Source organism: Lonchura striata, chromosome 30 (assembly GCF_050655825.1).
Source record: "Lonchura striata isolate lonStrDom1 chromosome 30, ASM5065582v1, whole genome shotgun sequence".
NCBI lineage: Eukaryota > Metazoa > Chordata > Aves > Passeriformes > Estrildidae > Lonchura > Lonchura striata.
The window spans coordinates 8,580,491-8,599,028 of NC_140732.1; the positions used below are offsets into that span (position 1 = coordinate 8,580,491).

The following is an 18,538-nucleotide window of genomic DNA, read 5'->3' on the forward strand; positions in this document are numbered from 1 at the left end:
CCGGATCCGGGAGAGACCCCGATCCCAAATCCGGGGGAGATCCTGATCCCAAATTCAGGGAGAGATCCCAAATCCAGGGGAGACCCCAAATATGGGAGAGATCCCGAATCTGGGAGAGATCCCAGATCCGGGAGAGATCCTGAATCCTGGGGAGATCCCGAATCCAGGAGAGATCCTGAATCCGGGGGAGAGATCCCGGATCCAGGGGAGATCCCGAATCCAGGAGAGATCTCGAATTCAGGGGAGGTCCCAATCCCAAATCTGGGAGAGACCCCTGATCCCAAATCCTTGGGGAGACCCTGATCCCAAATCCTTGGGGAGACCCTGATCCCAAATCCGGGGGAGATCCCAGATCCGGGAGAGACCCCAGATCCCAAATCCTGGCACTGACCCAAATCCTTCACCTGCACCCTGAATCCCGGGATGAACCCCCAAAATCCCACCTGACCCCCCAAATCCCATCCTGGAACCCCCAAATCCCACCCTGGATCCCCCAAAATCCCACCTGACCCCCCAAATCCCACCCTGGACCCCCAAATCCCACCTGACCCCAAATCCCATCCCGGACCCCCCAAATCCCACCCTGGACCCCAAATCCCATCCCGGACCCCAAATCCCACCTGCCCCCCAAATCCCACCCAGAACCCCCAAAATCCCACCCAGGACCCCCAAATCCCATCCTGGAACCCCCAAATCCCACCCTGGACCCAAATCCCACCCTGGGCCCCCCAAATCCCATCCCGGACCCCCCAAATCCCACCCTGGAACCCCCAAATCCCACCCAGGACCCCCAAATCCCATCCCGGAACCCCCAAATCCCATCCTGGAACCCCCAAATCCCACCTGACCCCAAATCCCACCTGACCCCAAATCCCACCCTGGCCCCCAAATCCCACCTGACCCCAAATCCCATCCCGGACCCCCCAAATCCAACCCTGGACCCCCAAATCCCATCCCAGACCCCCCAAATCTCATCCCAGACCCCCCAAATCCCACCCTGGACCCAAATCACATCCCGGACCCCCCAAATCCCACCCTGGACCCCAAATCCCACCTGACCCCAAATCCCGACCCCCTTTTTCCAGGATCGCTCCGGCAGCGGCACCGAGGACGACTGACCCCGACATTCCACGGCTCCCGAGCCCCCGACCCCCAAAACCGCCCCCCGACCCCCCAAAATCCCCGTTCTGCCCCGTAGCTCCGACGGCAGCGACGCCGGAATTCCCAAAAATCCTGAGAATCCCAAAAAAGCCACGCCCCCCCCGACCTCGCCCCTATTTATACCGGGATCGTCCCGGGGGTCCCCAAGTGTCCCGGGTGGGCCCGGCCAGGTCCTTTGGGTGCTCCCAGATCCAGATGGTCCCAAATTTGGGTGGTCCCAAGCGATCCAGACCATCCTAGATCATCCAAAATCCATCCTGGGTGATCCAAAATCCTCCTGGGTGATCCAAAATCCATTCTGGATCGTCCAAAATCCATCCTGGGTGATCCAAAATCCATCCTGAGCGATCCAGACCATCCTGGATCATCCAAAATCCATCCTGGATCATCCTAAATCCATCCTGGGTGATCCAAAATCCATCCTGGGTGATCCAAAATCCACCCTGGACCATCCAAAATCCATCCTGGGTGATCCAAAATCCATCCTGGGTGATCCAAAATCCATCCTGAGCGATCCAGACCATCCTGGATCATCCTAAATCCATCCTGGGTGATCCAAAATTCATCCTGGGTGATCCAAAATCCATTCTGGATGATCCAAAATCCATCCTGGGTGATCCAGACCATCCTGGATCACCCAAAATCCATCCTGGGTGATCCAAAATCCATCCTGGATCATCCAAAATCCATCCTGGATCACCCAAAATCCATCCTGGGTGATCCAAAATCCATCCTGGATCACCCAAAATCCATCCTGGGTGATCCAAAATCCTCCTGGGTGATCCAAAATCCATCCTGGATCATCCAAAATCCACCCTGGGTGATCCAAAATCCATCCTAGATCACCCAAAATCCATCCTGGACCATCCAAAATCCATCCTGGGTGATCCTAAATCCTCCTGGTTCATCCTAAATCCATCCTGGGTGATCCAAAATCCATCCTGGATCACCCAAAATCCATCCTGGATGATCCAAAATCCATCCTAGATCACCCAAAATCCATCCTGGGTGATCCAAAATCCATCCTGGGTGATCCAAAATCCTCCTGGGTGATCCAAAATCCATCCTGGATCATCCTGAATCCATCCTGGCCCACCCAAAATCCACCCTGGCCCCCCCAGCTCCATCCCGGGCAGCTGAGCTCCGCCTTGGGCCGTCCCCGGGACCGTCCCGGCCGATCCCGATCCCGATCCCGATCCCGATCCCGATCCCGATCCCGTCGCTGCCCTGGGTTCCCAGCAGTCGATAATTAATTAATAAATTAATCCAACAGGAGCCGCGTCGCCTCCGGGGGGCTGGGGGGGAGTTTTGGGGTCACCCGGGGGGTTCTGAGTGACCCGGGGGGGATTTGGGGTTCCGGGGGAGTTTTTGGGGTCACTCGGGGGGATTTGGGGTTCCATTGGAGTTTTTGCGGTTCCAGAGGAATTTTTGGGGTGTCCCGGGGGGGATTTGGGGTTCCGGGGGAGTTTTTGGGGTCACTCTGGGGGTTTTGGGGTTCCAGAGGAGTTTTTGGGGTCACTCTGGGGGTTTTGGGGTGACTCAGGGGGATTTGGGGTTCCAGAGGAGTTTTTGGGGTTCCTGAGGGGTTTTGGGGTGCCCTGGGGGGATTTGGGGTTCCAGAGGAGTTTTTTGGGGTCACTCGGGGGGATTTGGGGTTTTATTGGAGTTTTTGGGGTGCCCCTGGGGGGATTTGGTGTTCCGGGGGAGTTTTTGGGGTGCCCCGGGGGGTTTTGAGGTTCCAGAGGAGTTTTTGGGGTTCCGGGGGAGGTTTTGGGGTTCCATTTGAGTTTTTGGGGTTCCAGAGGAGTTTTTGGGGTCACTCTGGAGGTTTTGGGGTGACTCAGAGGGGATTTGGGATTCCAGGGGAGTTTTTGGGGTTCCATTTGAGTTTTTGGGGTTCCATTGGAGTTTTTGGGGTTCCGGGGGAGTTTTTGGGGTGCCCCGGGGGGATTTGGGGTTCCATTGGAGTTTCTGGGGTTCCGGGGGAGTTTTTGGGGTCACTCTGGGGGTTTTGGGGTGACTCAGAGGGGATTTGGGGTTCCAGAGGAATTTCTGGGGTTCCGGGGCAGTTTTTGGGGTGCCCCGGGGGGTTTTGGGGCTCCCTGGGGATGGCCATGGAGCCCCTCTCCCCCTCCTGCTCTTCCTCCCTTTTCCCGGATTTTTCTCCTTCCCGTTCTCCCTTCCCGGGGTTCCGGTCCCTGCTCTGGTGTCCCCCGGTCCGTCCGTCCGTCCCTCCCGGTTTTCCCGCCCCTCATTCCCGGTTTTCCCTCCCGGTTTTCCCGCTCCTCATTCCCGGTTTTCTCTCCCGGTTTTCCCGCCCGTCACTCCCGGTATTCCTGCCCCTCATTCCCGGTTTTCCCGCCCCTCATTCCCGGTTTTCCTGCCCCTCATTCCCGGTTTTCCCGCCCCTCATTCCCGGTTTTCTCTCCCGGTTTTCCCGCCCCTCACTCCCGGTTTTCCTGCCCCTCATTCCCGGTTTTCCCGCCCCTCATTCCCGGTTTTCCCGCCCGTCATTCCCGGTTTTCCCGCCCCTCATTCCCGGTTTTCTCTCCCGGTTTTCCCGTCCCTCATTCCCGGTTTTCTCCCGGTTTTCCCGCCCCTCATTCCTAGTTTTCTCCCGGTTTTCCCGCCCCTCATTCCCGGTTTTCTCCCGGTTTTCCCGCCCCTCATTCCCATTTTTTGAACGCCCCGGGCTCCCACCCCGCCCGTTAAACGGGGCCCGGCGGGACCCGCGGCCACGGGAGCGCCGGGAGGGGGAGCGGGCACAGCTGGACGTGGCAGGAGACACACCTGGGCACACCTGGGCACAGCTGGACGTGGCAGGAGACACACCTGGACACACCTGGGCAAGGCTGGGCACACCTGGACGTGGCAGGAGACACACCTGGACACACCTGGGCAAGGCTGGGCACACCTGGACGTGGCAGGAGACACACCTGGGCACACCTGGGCACAGCTGGGCACAGCTGGATGTGGCAGGAGACACACCTGGGCACAGCTGGCCAAGGCTGGGCACAGCTGGACATGGCAGGAGACACACCTGGACACACCTGGGCAAGGCTGGGCACACCTGGACGTGGCAGCAGACACAGCTGGGCACAGCTGGATGTGGCAGGAGACACACCTGGGCAAGGCTGGGCACACCTGGACGTGGCAGCAGACACACCTGGGCACAGCTGGCCAAGGCTGGGCACACCTGGACATGGCAGGAGACACACCTGGGCACAGCTGGGCAAGGCTGGGCACAGCTGGACGTGGCAGCAGACACACCTGGGCACACCCAGACATGGCTGTGGACACACCTGGGCAAGGCTGGGCACAGCTGGACGTGGCAGGAGACACACCTGGGCACATCTGGGCAAGGCTGGGCACAGCTGGACATGGCAGGAGACACACCTGGGCACAGCTGGATATGGCAGCAGACACACCTGGACACACCTGGACACAGCTGGGCATGGCAGCGGGCACACCTGGGCACAGCTGGCCAAGGCTGGGCACACCTGGACGTGGCAGCAGACACACCTGGGCACACCTGGGCAAGGCTGGGCACACCTGGACGTGGCAGCAGACACACCTGGGCACACCTGGGCAAGGCTGGGCACACCTGGGCAAGGCTGGGCACACCTGGGCACACCTGGGCAAGGCTGTGGGCACACCTGGACACACCTGGAAAAGGCTGGGCACACCTGGACGTGGCAGCAGACACAGCTGGGCACAGCTGTCCCTGCTGCCCTCACCTGCCTCCCCTGATCTCACCTGTCCCTCCCTCACCTGTCCGGGCGTCCCCGCGCCCCCCCCGGGAAATAAACGTTTATTTATTCACGGCCTCGCACGCCATTGGCTGGCCCGCCGCGCCTCAGCCTCGCCCCGCCCCTGCGGCGCGCTCGCCCATTGGTCGCCGTTTCCCTCCAAAACCCCCGCGCGGCGCTCATTGGCCGCGCGCGCTGTCAATCGCGCGCCTCCCGCGAGCTCGGCGCTGATTGGCCAGCGAGTCTCCCGCCGCCGCGCCTGTCAATCGAACGGAGCCCCGCCCCTCCCGCCCTGCGCGTCTCATTGGCGGCACTCGCCGTCAGTCAGGCGCCTCCGCCAATCGCCGCGCGGCGCGGGAGGGAGAGGAGAGCGCTGCAGGTTATTGGTCGGGCAGAACGTCAATCAGCCGACGCCCCGACTTTTCCGCGATTTCCGCTTCCTTCACCAATCGCGGCGCCTGGCGAGGCCGCCCAGCCTCGGCGCGCAGCGCGATTGGCCGCGCACCCTTCAGTCCCGCCCACGCGCGGCGCCAATCCCCGCCCTCCCATTGGCCCGCCGCGCTGTCTCTCCCCTCAACTTCATCCAATCGCAGCGCGCCGGCTCCTTCCTTCCTCCCATTGGCCGCCGCGCGCGGCCCGCAGCCGCCGATTGGCCGGGCGCCGCGTCACTCAGCGCCCCGCCGCGCTCCGATTGGCCGCGCGCCGCCGGTGCGGGCGGGCCCGGCCGGCGCGCTCCCAGCGTGCCCCGCGCGGCCCGAGGCGAGCGCGGCCCGTGCCCGTCGCCGCCTCCGCCATGTCCGAGTTCGGCCCCGCGCCGCCCCCGCCCCCCCAGCCCGGGGCCGCCCCCGCCGCGTCCCCCTCGGCCGGGCCCGCGGCAGGCCCGGGAGGCGGCGGCGGAGGCGGCGGCGGCGGCGGCGGCGGCGGCGGGACGGGGCGGAAAGACGCGTTCGCCGACGCGGTGCAGCGAGCGCGGCAGGTGAGGGGCGCGGCGGGGCGGCGGGAGGCGGCGGGAGGCGGCGGGGACCCCCCCCGGCCCTCCCCGGGGCGCCGCGGCCCCGCCCCCACCTTCCCGGTAAGGCCCCGCCCCCACCCCCCCAAACCGGGGGTCGCGGGGGGGGGGGGGCTCGCCCCTCCCCCACCCCCCGGACCCCCCCCTCACGCGCCGCCCCCTCCCCGGTTCCGCCCGTCCCGGTTTTGCCCCGGTTTTGTCCCGGTTCTTTCCCCCCGGTGCCGCCGGGGCCCGGTACCGTAATGACGCTACTGGCGGCGCATTACCGTAATTCCCCCCCCGGGCCCCGCGGTTGCGGTAATTACCGTAATTAATAACGGCGCAATTAACGGCCCCGCGGGTCCGGAGGGAGCGGCTCGAGTCCCACCGGACACCCCCAGCTGGGCGGTCCCGGATCTCGGGGGGCGAAGGGATTTGGGGGGTCCTGAGGGGTTTGGGGGGTCCTGAGGGGATTTGGGGGGATCCTGAGGGGATTTTGGGGGGTCCTGAGGGGATTTTGTGGAGATCCTGAGGGGTTTGGGGGGTCCTGAGGGGATTTGGGGGGGTCCTGAGGGGTTTTTGGGGGTGTTGAGGGGACTTTGGGGGGTCCTGAGGGATTTGGGGGGGTCCTGAGGGGATTTTGGGGGATCCTGAGGGGTTTGGGGATTTCTGAGGGGATTTTAGGGGTGTTGAGGGGATTTTGGGGGGTCCTGAGGGGACTTTGTGGAGATCCTGAGGGGTTTGGGGGGTCCTGAGGGGATTTTGGGGGTCTTGAGGGGATTTTGGGGGGTCTTGAGGGGACTTTGGGGGTGTTGAGGGGACTTTGGGGGGTCCTGAGGGGATTTTGGGGGTGTTGAGGGGATTTTGTGGAGATCCTGAGGGGTTTGGGGGGTCCTGAGGGATTTGGGGGGTCCTGAGGGGATTTGGGGGGGTTCTGAGGGATTTGGGGGATCCTGAGGGGATTTGGGGGGTTCTGAGGGGTTTGGGGGGGTCCTGAGGGGATTTGGGGGGGTTCTGAGGGGTTTGGGGGATCCTGAGGGGTTTGGGGGGTTCTGAGGGGTTTAGGGGGTCCTGAGGGGATTTTGTGGAGATCCTGAGGGGTTTTGGGGATTTCTGAGGGGTTTTGGGGATTTCTGAGGGGTTTGGGGGGGTCCTGAGGGGATTTTGGGGGTGTTGAGGGGACTTTGGGGGATCCTGAGGGGTTTAGGGGGTTCTGAGGGGTTCTGAGGGGATTTTGGGGGGTCCTGAGGGGGTTTGGGAGGTTCTGAGGGGTTTTGGGGATTTCTGAGGAGTTTTGGGGGGTTCTGAGGGGTTTGGGAGAGTTCTGAGGGGATTTTGGGGAGTTCTGAGGGGATTCTGGGGAGTTCTGAGGGGATTTTGAGGGAATCCTGAGGGGTTTTGGGAAGTTCTGAGGGTTTCTTGGGGGTCTTGAGGGGATTTTGGGGGGTCATGAGGGGTTTGGGGGGCTTCTGAGGGGTTTTGGGGGGTCCTGAGGGGTTTGAGGGGTTCTGAGGGGTTTTGGGGTGTCCTGAAGGGTTTGGGGGATCGTGGGGGGATTTTGGGAAGTTCTGAGGGTTTCTTGGGGGTCTTGAGGGGATTTTGGGGGGTCGTGAGGGGTTTGGGGGGCTTCTGAGGGGTTTTGGGGGGTCCTGAGGGGATTTTGGGGGATCCTGAGGTGATTTTGGGGGGTTCTGGGGGGTTTTGGGGTGTCCTGAAGGGTTTGGGGGATCGTGGGGGGATTTTGGGAAGTTCTGAGGGGATTTTGGGGGGATCCTGAGGGGTTTGAGCGATCCTGAGGCATTTGGGGGGTCCTGGTGGGTCCTGAGGGAGTTTTAGGGGTTCCAGAGGGGTTTTGGGGGGTCCTGAGGGGTTTTGGGGGGTCCTGAAGGGTTTTGGGGGATTTTGGGTCGTCCTGAGGGATTTGGGGGGTTCTGAGGGGTCCTGGGGTGTCCTGGGGAGATTTTGGGGGTCCCCAAAGGGTTTTCAAGGGTCTTGGGGCGGTCTGGGGTGGGTTTCGCGGTGAATTTGGGGCAGATTTTGGGCTATTTTACGGTGATTTTGAGCACTTTTTCGGGGTAAATTTTGGGGTATTTTGGGGTTATTTTTGGTTGGGATTTGGGGCCATTTTGGGGTCGTTTGTGGGTGAATTTTCAGCTGCTGTGGGGTGATTTTTGGAGTGATTTTGGGGTCATTTTGGGGGTGATTTTCGGGTTATTTTTGGGATGCTTGTAGGCCGTTTTAGAGTGATTTTTAGATGGGTTTTGGAACCATTTTGGGGCCATTTTTGGGCGGGTTTCGGGTCATTTTGGGGTCATTTCTGGGGCAATTTTGGGGTGGTTTTCAGGGTCCGTTTTGGGGTCATATTTCAGTGGGTTTTGCACCATTTAGGGGTGGTTTTGGCACATTTGGGGGTGATTTTGGCACATTTTGGGATGGTTTTTGCATATTTGGGGGTGATTGTGGCACATTTTGGGTCGATTTGGGGCGATTTTGGCACACTTGGGGGTGATTTTGGCACATTTTGGGGTGGTTTGGGCACATTTTGGGTCGATTTGGGGTGATTTGGGTGCATTTTGGGGCTATTTGGGGTGATTTTGGCACATTTGGGGGTGATTTTGGCACATTTGGGGGTGATTTTGGCACATTTTGGGGTGGTTTTGGCACATTTTGGGTCGATTTGGGGTGATTTGGGTGCATTTTGGGGCTATTTGGGCGCATTTTGGCACATTTGGGGGTGATTTTGGCACATTTTGGGGTGGTTTGGGCACATTTTGGGTCGATTTGGGGTGATTTGGGTGCATTTTGGGGCTATTTGGGCGCATTTTGGGATGTCTCGCTCCCTGCTGCGCGCCTCGGGCTGGCTCTGGAAATTTGGGCTTTTCGGGAAGGGATTTCGGGTGACTTTTGGGGCTTTTTGGGTTTCTCAGCCCCCCCAAATTTCGCTGTCCCCCCTCCCAGATCGCGGCCAAAATCGGGGGGGACGCGGCGCCGCCGGTGCCCAACAACAACGCCCCCCCCCCCGATTTCGGGGGTTTCGGGGGGCAGAAACGGCAGCTGGAGGATGGAGGTGAGGGGGGACGGGACCCCCAAACCCGGGGGGACCCCCAAACCCGGGGGGACCCCCACATTTGGGGTGGGGGGGGTCCTGGAGGGGTCCCCAATCCTCAAATCTGCACCCCCAGATCAGCCCGAGAGCAAGAAACTGGCAGCACAGGGGGAAGGTGAGTGGGGGTCCCTAAAGGGGTTTGGGGGGTCTTTAAAGGGGTTTGGGGGGTCCCTAAAGAGGTTTGGGGGGCACTAAAGGGGTTTGGGGGGTCCCTATAGGGTTTGGGGGGGTCCTAAAGAGGTTTGGGGGGCACTAAAGGGGTTTGGGGGGCACTAAAGGGGTTTGGGGGGTCCCTATAGGGTTTGGGGGGGTCCTAAAGAGGTTTGGGGGGCACTAAAGGGGTTTGGGGGGGGTCCCCAAAGGGGTTTGGGGGGTCCTAAAGGGGTTTGGGGGGTCCCTAAGGGGTTTTGGGGGTGGTCTCTAAAGGGTTTGGGGACACTAAAGGGGTTTAAGGGGGGCTTAAAGGGGTTTGGGGGGTCCCTAAAAGGGATTTGGGGGTCCCTGAAGGGGTTTGGGGGGGTCCTAAAGAGGTTTGTGGGGCACTAAAGGGGTTTGGGGGGTCTTTAAAGGGTTTGGGGGGGTCCCTAAAGGGGTTTGGGGGGTCCCTAAAGGGTTTGGGGGGTCCCTAAAGGGGTTTGGGGGGTCCCTAAAGGGGTTTGGGGGGTCCTAAAGGGGTTTGGGGGGTCTTTAAAGGGTTTGGGGGGTCTTTAAAGGGGTTTGGGGGGCACTAAAGGGGTTTGGGGGGTCCCTAAAGAGGTTTGGGGGGTCCCTAAAGGGGTTTGGGGGTCCCTAAAGGGGTTTGGGGGGGTCCTAAAGGGGTTTGGGGGGTCTTTAAAGGGTTTGGGGGGGTCCTAAAGGGGTTTGGGGGGTCTTTAAAGGGTTTGGGGGGGTCCTAAAGGGGTTTGGGGGGGTCCTAAAGGGGTTTGGGGGGTCCTAAAGGGTTTGGGGGGGTCCTAAAGGGGTTTTGGGGGGGGGCTAAAGGGGTTTGGGGGGTCCCTAAAGGGGTTTGGGGGGTCTTTAAAGGGTTTGGGGGGTCCTAAAGAGGTTTGGGGGGTCCTTAAAGGGGTTTTGGGGGCACTAAAGGGGTTTGGGGGTCCCTAAAGGGGTTTGGGGGGCACTAAAGGGGTTTGGGGGGGCGCTAAAGGGGTTTGGGGGGTCCTTAAAAGGGTTTTGGGGAATCCCTGAAGGGGTTTGGGGGGGTCCTTAAAGTGTTTGGGGGGCACTAAAGGGGTTTGGGGGCTCTAAAGGTGTTTGGGGGGGGCCTAAAGGGGTTTGGGGGGGTCCTAAAGGGGTTTGGGGGGTCTTTAAAGGGGTTTGGGGGGCACTAAAGGCGTTTGGGGGGTCCCTAAAGAGGTTTGGGGGGTCCTTAAAGGGGTTTTGGGGGGCACTAAAGGGGTTTGGGGGGGGTCCCCAAAGGGGTTTGGGGGGGTCCCTAAAGGGGTCTGGGGGGTCTTTAAAGCATTTGAGGGGGGGCTAAAGGGGTTTGGGGGGGCCCCAAAGGTGTTTTTGGGGTCCTGGGGAGGTTTTGGGGTGGGTTTGGGGGATGTTGAAGAGTTTTGGGGGGATTTGGGAGGATTTTGGGGCTCCCCAGTTTTGGGGGTCCCCCACAGACGGGTTTGGGGTGGCACTGTGGGTTTTGGGGGGATTTGGGGGGATTTTGGGGCTCCCCAGTTTTGGGGGTCCCCCACAGACAGGTTTGGGGTGGCACTGTGGGTTTTGGGGGGATTTGGGGGGATTTTGGGGCTCCCCAGTTTTGGGGGTCCCCCACAGACTCCGGTTCCCCCCAGCGCTGCCGGCTCCGATGGGGCCCATGCACCCCCCAGCCAGGTACGATTTTGGGGCGTTTTGGGGTTTTTTGGAGAGTTTGGGGATTTTTTGTGATTTTTTTTCTTTTGGGTTTTGGGGGGATTTGGGAATTTTTTGTGATTTTTTTTCTTTTGAATTTTGGGGGGATTTGGGGATTTTTTGTGATTTTTTTTCTTTTGGGTTTTGGGGGGATTTGGGGATTTTTTGTGATTTTTTTTCTTTTGGGTTTTGAGGGGATTTGGGGATTTTTTGTGATTTTTTTTTTCTTTTCGGTTTTGAGGGGATTTGGGGATTTTCTGTGATTTTTTTTCTTTTGAATTTTGGGGGGATTTGGGGATTTTTTGTGATTTTTTTTTTGGGTTTTGAGGGGATTTGGGGAATTTTTGTGTTTTTTTACTTTTGGGATTTGGGGTTTTTTTTACATTTTTTTTCTTTTGGGATTTGAGGATTTTTTGTGATTTTCTCTTGGGTTTTGGGGAGGCTTTGACATTTTTTAGGGTTTTTGGGGTTTTTATGTTTCGTGGGTTTCATTTTTGGGCTGTTTTAGGGATTCTTAGGGGGTTTGTGGGGTTTTGGGGTTCTTTTTGTGGTTTTATGGGGGGTTTATGGAGTTTTGGGGAGTCTTATGGTGTTTTGGGGTGTTTATGGGATTTTTTGGGGTGTTTATGGGGTTTTTTTTGGGGTGTTTATAGGATTGTGGGGTGTTTATGGGATTTTGGGATGTTTATGGGGTTTTTTGGGTGTTTATGGGGTTTTTTGGGGGTGTTTATGGGGTTTTTTGGGGGTGTTTATGGGTTTTTTTTGGGGTGTTTATGGGATTTTGGGTTTTTTATGGGTTTTTTGGGGTGTTTATGGGATATTTGAAATGCTTATATAGGTTTTTTGGGGGTGTTTATGGGATTTTGGGGTGCTCATGAGTTTTTTTGGGGTACCCCTGGGATTTTGGGGTGCTCATGAGTTTTTTTGGGGCACCCCTGGGATTTTGGGGTGTTTATGAGTTTTTTCGGGGTGCTCGTGGGATTTTTTGGGTGTTTATGAGGTTTTTTTGGGGTGCTTATGGGATTTTGGGGTGCTCATGAGTTTTTTTGGGGTACCCCTGGGATTTTTTGGGGTGCTCATGAGTTTTTTGGGGCACCCCATGGATTTTGGGGTGCTCATGAGATTTTTTGGGATGCTCGTGGGATTTTTCGGGTGTTTATGAGTTTTTTGGGGTACCCCATGGATTTTGGGGTGCTCATGAGTTTTTCTGGGGCGCCCCATGGATTTTGGGGTATTTATGAGTTTTTTTGGGGTGCCCCTGGGATTTTGGGGTGCTCATGAGTTTTTTTGGGGTGCCCCTGGGATTTTGGGGTGCTCATGAGTTTTTTTGGGGTACCCCTGGGATTTTGGGGTGCTCATGAGATTTTTTGGGATGCTCGTGGGATTTTTCGGGTGTTTATGAGTTTTTTGGGGTGCCCCATGGATTTTGGGGTGCTCATGAGTTTTTTGGGGGGCCCCAGGACGACGGTGACCGAGGAGTACCGGGTGCCTGACGGGATGGTCGGCCTCAGTGAGTCTGGGGGCTTTGGGGGGGCTTTGGGGGGGCTTTGGGGGGGTCCCAGGGCTGTGGGGGGCTTTGGGGGGGTCAGTGGGATTTTGGGGACCCCCCCAACCTCATTTGGCGGGGCTGTTCGGATTTTGGGGGGATTTTGGCATTTTGGAGGGATTTTCTGGGGGTCCCGGGGGGGTTTTGGGGCGGCCTCAGAGGTTTTGGGGGGGGTCTGGGGGGTTTTGGGGGGTCAGTGGGATTTTGGGGGGGGGATCAGTGGGATTTTGGGGGGTCAGTGAGGTTTTGGGGGGTCAGTGGGATTTTGGGAGGGGTCTGGGGGTTTTGGGTGGGATTTTGGGGGTGCTCCCAGGGGTCAGTGGGATTTTGGGGGGGTTTGTGGGGTTTTGGGGGGGGTCAGTGGGATTTTGGGGGGGTTTGTGGGGTTTTGGGTGGGATTTTGAGGGTGCTCCCAGGAGTCAGTGGGATTTTGGGGGGTTTTGGGGGGTCAGTGGGGTTTTGGGGGGGGTCAGTGGGATTTTGGGGGGTCAGTGGGATTTTGGGGGGCTCTGTGGGGTTTGGGAGGGGTCTGGGGGGGTTTTGGGTGGGATTTTGGGGGTGCTCCCAGAGGTCAGTGGGATTTTGGGGGGCTCTGGGCGGTTTTGGGGGGTCAGTGGGATTTTGGGGGTTCTGTGGGGTTTGGGAGGGGTCTGGGGGGTTTTGGGTGGGATTTTGGGGGTGCTCCCAGAGGTCAGTGGGATTTTGGGGGGCTCTGGGCGGTTTTGGGGGGTCAGTGGGATTTTGGGGGTTCTGTGGGGTTTGGGAGGGGTCTGGGGGGTTTTGGGTGGGATTTTGGGGGTGCTCCCAGGGGTCAGTGGGATTTTGGGGGGTTTTGGGGGGTCAGTGGGGTTCTGGGGGTGCTCCCAGGGGTCAGTGGGATTTTGGGGGGTCTCTGGGATTTCGGGGACCCCCCAAACCCCGTGTCCCCCCGCAGTCATCGGCCGGGGGGGCGAGCAGATCAACAAGATCCAGCAGGACTCGGGGTGCAAGGTGCAGATCTCCCCAGGTAGGGACCCCCAAAACAGCCCCCGGCCCCCCAAAACGGGGGGCGCGGACCCCCCCCAGCGTGGGGGGCCCCCCTGAACCCCGAATCTGCCCCCGCCCCCCCAGACAGCGGCGGCCTCCCGGAGCGCAGCGTGTCCCTGACCGGCTCCCCCGAGGCCGTGCAGTGAGTGACCCCAAAATCACCTGGGGACCCCAAAAGTGACCCAAAGTGACCTGGGGACCCCAAAATCACCCTGGGGAGTCCAAAAGTGACCCCAAAGTGACCTGGGGACCCCAAAAGTGACCCCAAAATCACCCTGGGGACCCCAAAATCACCTGGGGAGTCCAAAAGTGACCCCAAAATCACCCTGGGGAGCCCAAAAGTGACCCCAAAGTGACCTGGGAACCCCAAAACTGACCCCAAAATCACCTGGGGACCCCAAAACGGACCCCAAAATCACCCTGGGGAGCCCAAAATCAACCTGGGGACCCCAAAACGGACCCCAAAATCACCCTGGGGAGCCCAAAATCAACCTGGGGACCCCAAAACGGACCCCAAAATCACCCTGGGGAGCCCAAAATCACCTGGGGAGCCCAAAATCACCCTGGGGACCCCAAAAGTGACCCAAAGTGACCTGGGGACCCCAAAATCACCCTGGGGAGCCCAAAACTGACCCCAAAATCACCCTGGGGACCCCAAAACGGACCCCAAAATCACCCTGGGGAGCCCAAAATCAACCTGGGGACCCCAAAACTGACCCCAAAGTGACCTGGGGACCCCAAAACGGACCCCAAAATCACCCTGGGGACCCCAAAAGTGACCCCAAAGTGACCTGGGGACCCCAAAAGTGACCCCAAAATCACCCTGGGGAGCCCAAAAGTGACCCCAAAATCACCCTGGGGAGCCCAAAAGTGACCCAAAACTGACCTGGGGACCCCAAAATCACCCTGGGGACCCCAAAAGTGACCCCAAAATGACTTGGGGACCCCAGAACTGACCCCAAACTGACCTGGGGACCCCAAAATCACCCTGGGGACCCCAAAAGTGACCCCAAAATCACCCTGGGGAGCCCAAAATTGACCCAAAGTGACCTGGGGACCCCAAAAGTGACATGGGGAGCCCAAAGTGACCTGGGAACCCCAAAATCACCCCTGGGGACCCCAAAAGTGACCCCAAAGTGACCTGGGAACCCCAAAAGTGACCCCAAAACTGACCTGGGGACCCCAAAACTGACCTGGGAACCCCAAAATCACCCCTGGGAACTCCAAAATCACCCCTGGGGAGCCCAAAAGTGACCCCAAAACTGACCTGGGAACCCCAAACTGACCTGGGAACTCCAAAATCACCCCTGGGGACCCCAAAACTGACCTGGGAACTTCAAAACTGACCTGGGGAGCCCCAAAACTGACCTCCCCAGGCCCTCCAATCCCCTCCAAACCCCCCCAATCTCCCCCAATCCCCTCGAACCCCCCAAATCTCCCCCAATCTCCCCCAATCCCCCCAAATCCCCCCAAATCCCCCCAAATCCCCCCCAAATCCCCCCAAATCCCGTGCCGCAGGAAGGCCAAGGCGCTGCTGGACGAGATCGTGGCGCGGGGCCGGGGCTGTTCCCTCTGAATCTCCCCCAAATCCCCTCGAAACTCCCCAAATCCCCCCAAATCCCCTTGAAACCCCCCAAATCCATCCCAATCCCCCTAAATCCCCCCAAATCCCCCCAAATCTCCCCCCAAATCCCCCCAAATTCCCCCCAAATCCCCCCAAATCCCCTTGAAACCCCCCAAATCCATCCCAATCCCCCTAAATCCCCCCAAATCCCCCCAAATCTCCCCCAAATCTCCCCCAAATACCCCCCAAATCCCCCCCCAATCCCCCCCAAATCCCATTGAAACCCCCCAAATCCCATTCAATCCCCCCAAATCCCCCCGCAGGAAGGCCAAGGCGCTGCTGGACGAGATCGTGGCGCGGGGCCGGGGCCGTTCCCCCCCAAATCCCCCCCAATCCCCCCAAATCCCCCCAAATCCCCCCCAAATCCCCCCCAAATCCCCCCAAATCCCATTGAAACCCCCCAAATTCCCCCCAAATCCCCCCAAATCCCATTGAAACCCCCCCAATCCCCCCCAAATCCCCTTGAAACCCCCCAAATCCCGTGCCACAGGAAGGCCAAGGCGCTGCTGGACGAGATCGTGGCGCGGGGCCGGGGCCATTCCCCCCCAAATCCCCCCCAATCCCCCTGAATCCCCCCCAAAACCCCCCAAAACCCCCCAAATCCCCCCAAATCCCATTGAAACCCCCCAAATCCCGTGCCACAGGAAGGCCAAGGCGCTGCTGGACGAGATCGTGGCGCGGGGCTGGGCCGGGCCCCCCCAAAACCCCCCAAATCCCCCCAAATCCCCCCAAATCCCATTGAAACCCCCCAAATCCCCCCCAAATCCCCTCGAATCCCCCCAAATTCCCCCCAAATCCCCCCAAATCCCCTCGAAACCCCCCCAAATCCCCCCCAAATCCCATTGAAACCCCCCAAATCCCCCCGCAGGAAGGCCAAGGCGCTGCTCTACGAGATCGTGGCGCGGGGCTGGGGCCGTTCCCCCCCCAAATCCCCCCAAAACCCCCCAAATCCCCCCAAAATCCCCCAAATCCCCCCCAAATCCCATTGAAACCCCCCAAATCCCATTGAAACCCCCCAAATCCCCCCAAATCCCCCCCAAATCCCCTCGAAACCCCCCCAAATCCCCTCGAAACCCCCCAAATCCCCCCCAAATCCCATTGAAACCCCCCAAATCCCCCCCAAATCCCCCCCAAATCCCCTCGAAACCCCCCAAATCCCCCCAAATCCCCTCGAAACCCCCCAAATCCCCCCAAATCCCATTGAAACCCCCCAAATCCCGTGCCGCAGGAAGGCCAAGGCGCTGCTGGACGAGATAGTGGCGCGGGGCCGGGGCCGTTCCCCCCCAAATCCCCCCCAATCCCCCCAAATCCCATTGAAACCCCCCAAATCCCCCCCAAATCCCCCCCAAATCCCATTGAAACCCCCCAAATCCTGTGCCACAGGAAGGCCAAGGTGCTGCTGGACGAGATCGTGGCGTGGGGCCGGGGCCATTCCCCCCCAAATCCCCCCCAATCCCCCCAAATCCCCCCAAATCCCATTGAAACCCCCCCAAATCCCCCCAAATCCCATTGAAACCCCCCAAATCCCATTGAAACCCCCCAAATCCTGTGCCACAGGAAGGCCAAGGTGCTGCTGGACGAGATCGTGGCGCGGGGCCTGGCCGGGTCCCCCCAAAACCCCCCAAATCCCCCCAAATCCCCCCAAAACCCCCCAATCCCCCCGCAGGAAGGCCAAGGTGCTGCTGGACGAGATCGTGGCGCGGGGCCGGGGCCGTTCCCCCCCAAATCCCCCCAAAACCCCCCAAATCCCCCCCAAATCCCCCCAAAACCCCCCAAATCCCCCCCAAATCCCCCCAAATCCCCCCCAAATCCCATTGAAACCCCCCAAATCCCCCCCAATCCCCCCCAAATCCCCTCGAAACCCCCCCAAATCCCCCCAAATCCCATTGAAACCCCCCAAATCCCATTGAAACCCCCCAAATCCCCCCGCAGGAAGGCCAAGGCGCTGCTGGACGAGATCGTGGCGCGGGGCCGGGGCCGTTCCCCCCCCAAATCCCATTGAAACCCCCCAAATCCCCCCAAAATCCCCCAAATCCCCCCCAAATCCCATTGAAACCCCCCAAATCCCATTGAAACCCCCCAAATCCCCCCAAATCCCCCCCAAATCCCCTCGAAACCCCCCCAAATCCCCTCGAAACCCCCCAAATCCCCCCCAAATCCCATTGAAACCCCCCAAATCCCCCCCAAATCCCCTCGAAACCCCCCAAATCCCCCCAAATCCCATTGAAACCCCCCAAATCCCCCCGCAGGAAGGCCAAGGCGCTGCTGGACGAGATCGTGGCGCGGGGCCGGGCTGGGCCCCCTGAATCTCCCCCAAATCCCCCCCAAAACCCCCCAAATACCCCCAAAACCCCCCAAATCCCCCCCAAATCCCCCCAAAACCCCCCAAATCCCCCCCAAATCCCATTGAAACCCCCCAAATCCCCCCGCAGGAAGGCCAAGGCGCTGCTGGACGAGATCGTGGCGCGGGGCCGGGCCGGGCCCCCGGGGCCGTTCCCCGACGCGGCCAACGGGCAGAACGGCGGCGTGCAGGAGCTGATGATCCCCGCGGGCAAGGCCGGCCTGGTCATCGGCAAGGGCGGGGAGACCATCAAGCAGCTCCAGGTGCCCCCCGAAACCCGCCCGGGGCGGTGGGCAGGGGGTTTGGGGGGGGATTGGGGGAGTTTGGGGGGGATTTGGGGGGATTTGGGAGGATTGAGGGGATTTGGCAGGGGCTTGGGGGGGATTTGGGGGGATTTGGGGAGGATTGAGGGGATTTGGGGGGGTTTGAGGGGATTTGGGGGGGATTGAGGGGATTTGGCAGGGGCTTGGGAGGGATTTGGGGGGGATTTGGGGAGAATTTGGGGGGATTTGGGGGGGTTTGAGGGGATTTGGGGGGGATTTGGGGAGGATTGAGGGGATTTGGCAGGGGCTTGGGAGGGATTTGGGGGGATTTCGGGGGGGTTTGGGAGGATTTGGGGGGGATTTGGGGGGACTTGGGGAGGATTGAGGGGATTTGGCAGGGGCTTGGGGGGGATTTAGGGGGGTTTGAGGGGATTTGGGGAGGATTTGGGGGGATTTGGGGAGGATTGAGGGGATTTGGCAGGGGCTTGGGGGGGATTTGGGGGGATTTGGGGGGATTTGGGGAGGATTTGGGGGGATTTGGGGAGGATTGAGGGGATTTGGCAGGGGCTTGGGAGGGATTTGGGGGCGTTTGGGGGGATTTGGGGAGGATTGGGGGGCAATTGGGGGGATTCGAGGGGGTTTGTGGGGGGCTTTGGCAAGGATTGGGGTGAATGGGGGATTGGGGAGGGGTTTGGGGGAGGATTGGGGGGATTTGGGGAGGTTTAGGTGGGATTTGGGGGTCACTGGGGGGGATTTGGGGAGGACTGGGGGGGATTTGGGGAGGATTGGGGGGATTTGGGGAGGTTTAGGTGGGATTTGGGGGTCACTGGGGGGGATTTGGGGAGGTTTAGGTGGGATTTGGGGGTCACTGGGGGGGATTTGGGGAGGT

General features: G+C 59.8%; 2 protein-coding genes across 6 annotated transcripts in view; both read left to right on the forward strand.

The window, feature by feature from the left end:
* The window catches only part of SMARCA4 (SWI/SNF related BAF chromatin remodeling complex subunit ATPase 4), a 63,354-nt gene extending 60,918 nt beyond the window's left edge, over positions 1–2,436 (forward strand). For all 5 annotated transcript variants that reach the window (XM_085563304.1, XM_085563305.1, XM_085563308.1 and 2 more), the window contains one exon: positions 1,086–2,436. In XM_085563304.1, the coding sequence (XP_085419430.1) occupies positions 1,086–1,118 (33 nt within the window). In that variant the 3' untranslated portion in view covers positions 1,119–2,436. The remainder of the gene's footprint in view (positions 1–1,085) is intronic.
* Positions 2,437–5,703: 3,267 nt separating this feature from the next.
* The window catches only part of KHSRP (KH-type splicing regulatory protein), a 33,560-nt gene continuing 20,725 nt past the window's right edge, over positions 5,704–18,538 (forward strand). The window contains exons 1-8 of the mRNA XM_085563132.1: positions 5,704–5,982; positions 8,857–8,965; positions 9,081–9,119; positions 10,792–10,831; positions 12,310–12,359; positions 13,330–13,401; positions 13,506–13,563; positions 17,478–17,649. Coding sequence (XP_085419258.1) covers positions 5,704–5,982; positions 8,857–8,965; positions 9,081–9,119; positions 10,792–10,831; positions 12,310–12,359; positions 13,330–13,401; positions 13,506–13,563; positions 17,478–17,649 — 819 coding nt within the window. The remainder of the gene's footprint in view (positions 5,983–8,856; positions 8,966–9,080; positions 9,120–10,791; positions 10,832–12,309; positions 12,360–13,329; positions 13,402–13,505; positions 13,564–17,477; positions 17,650–18,538) is intronic.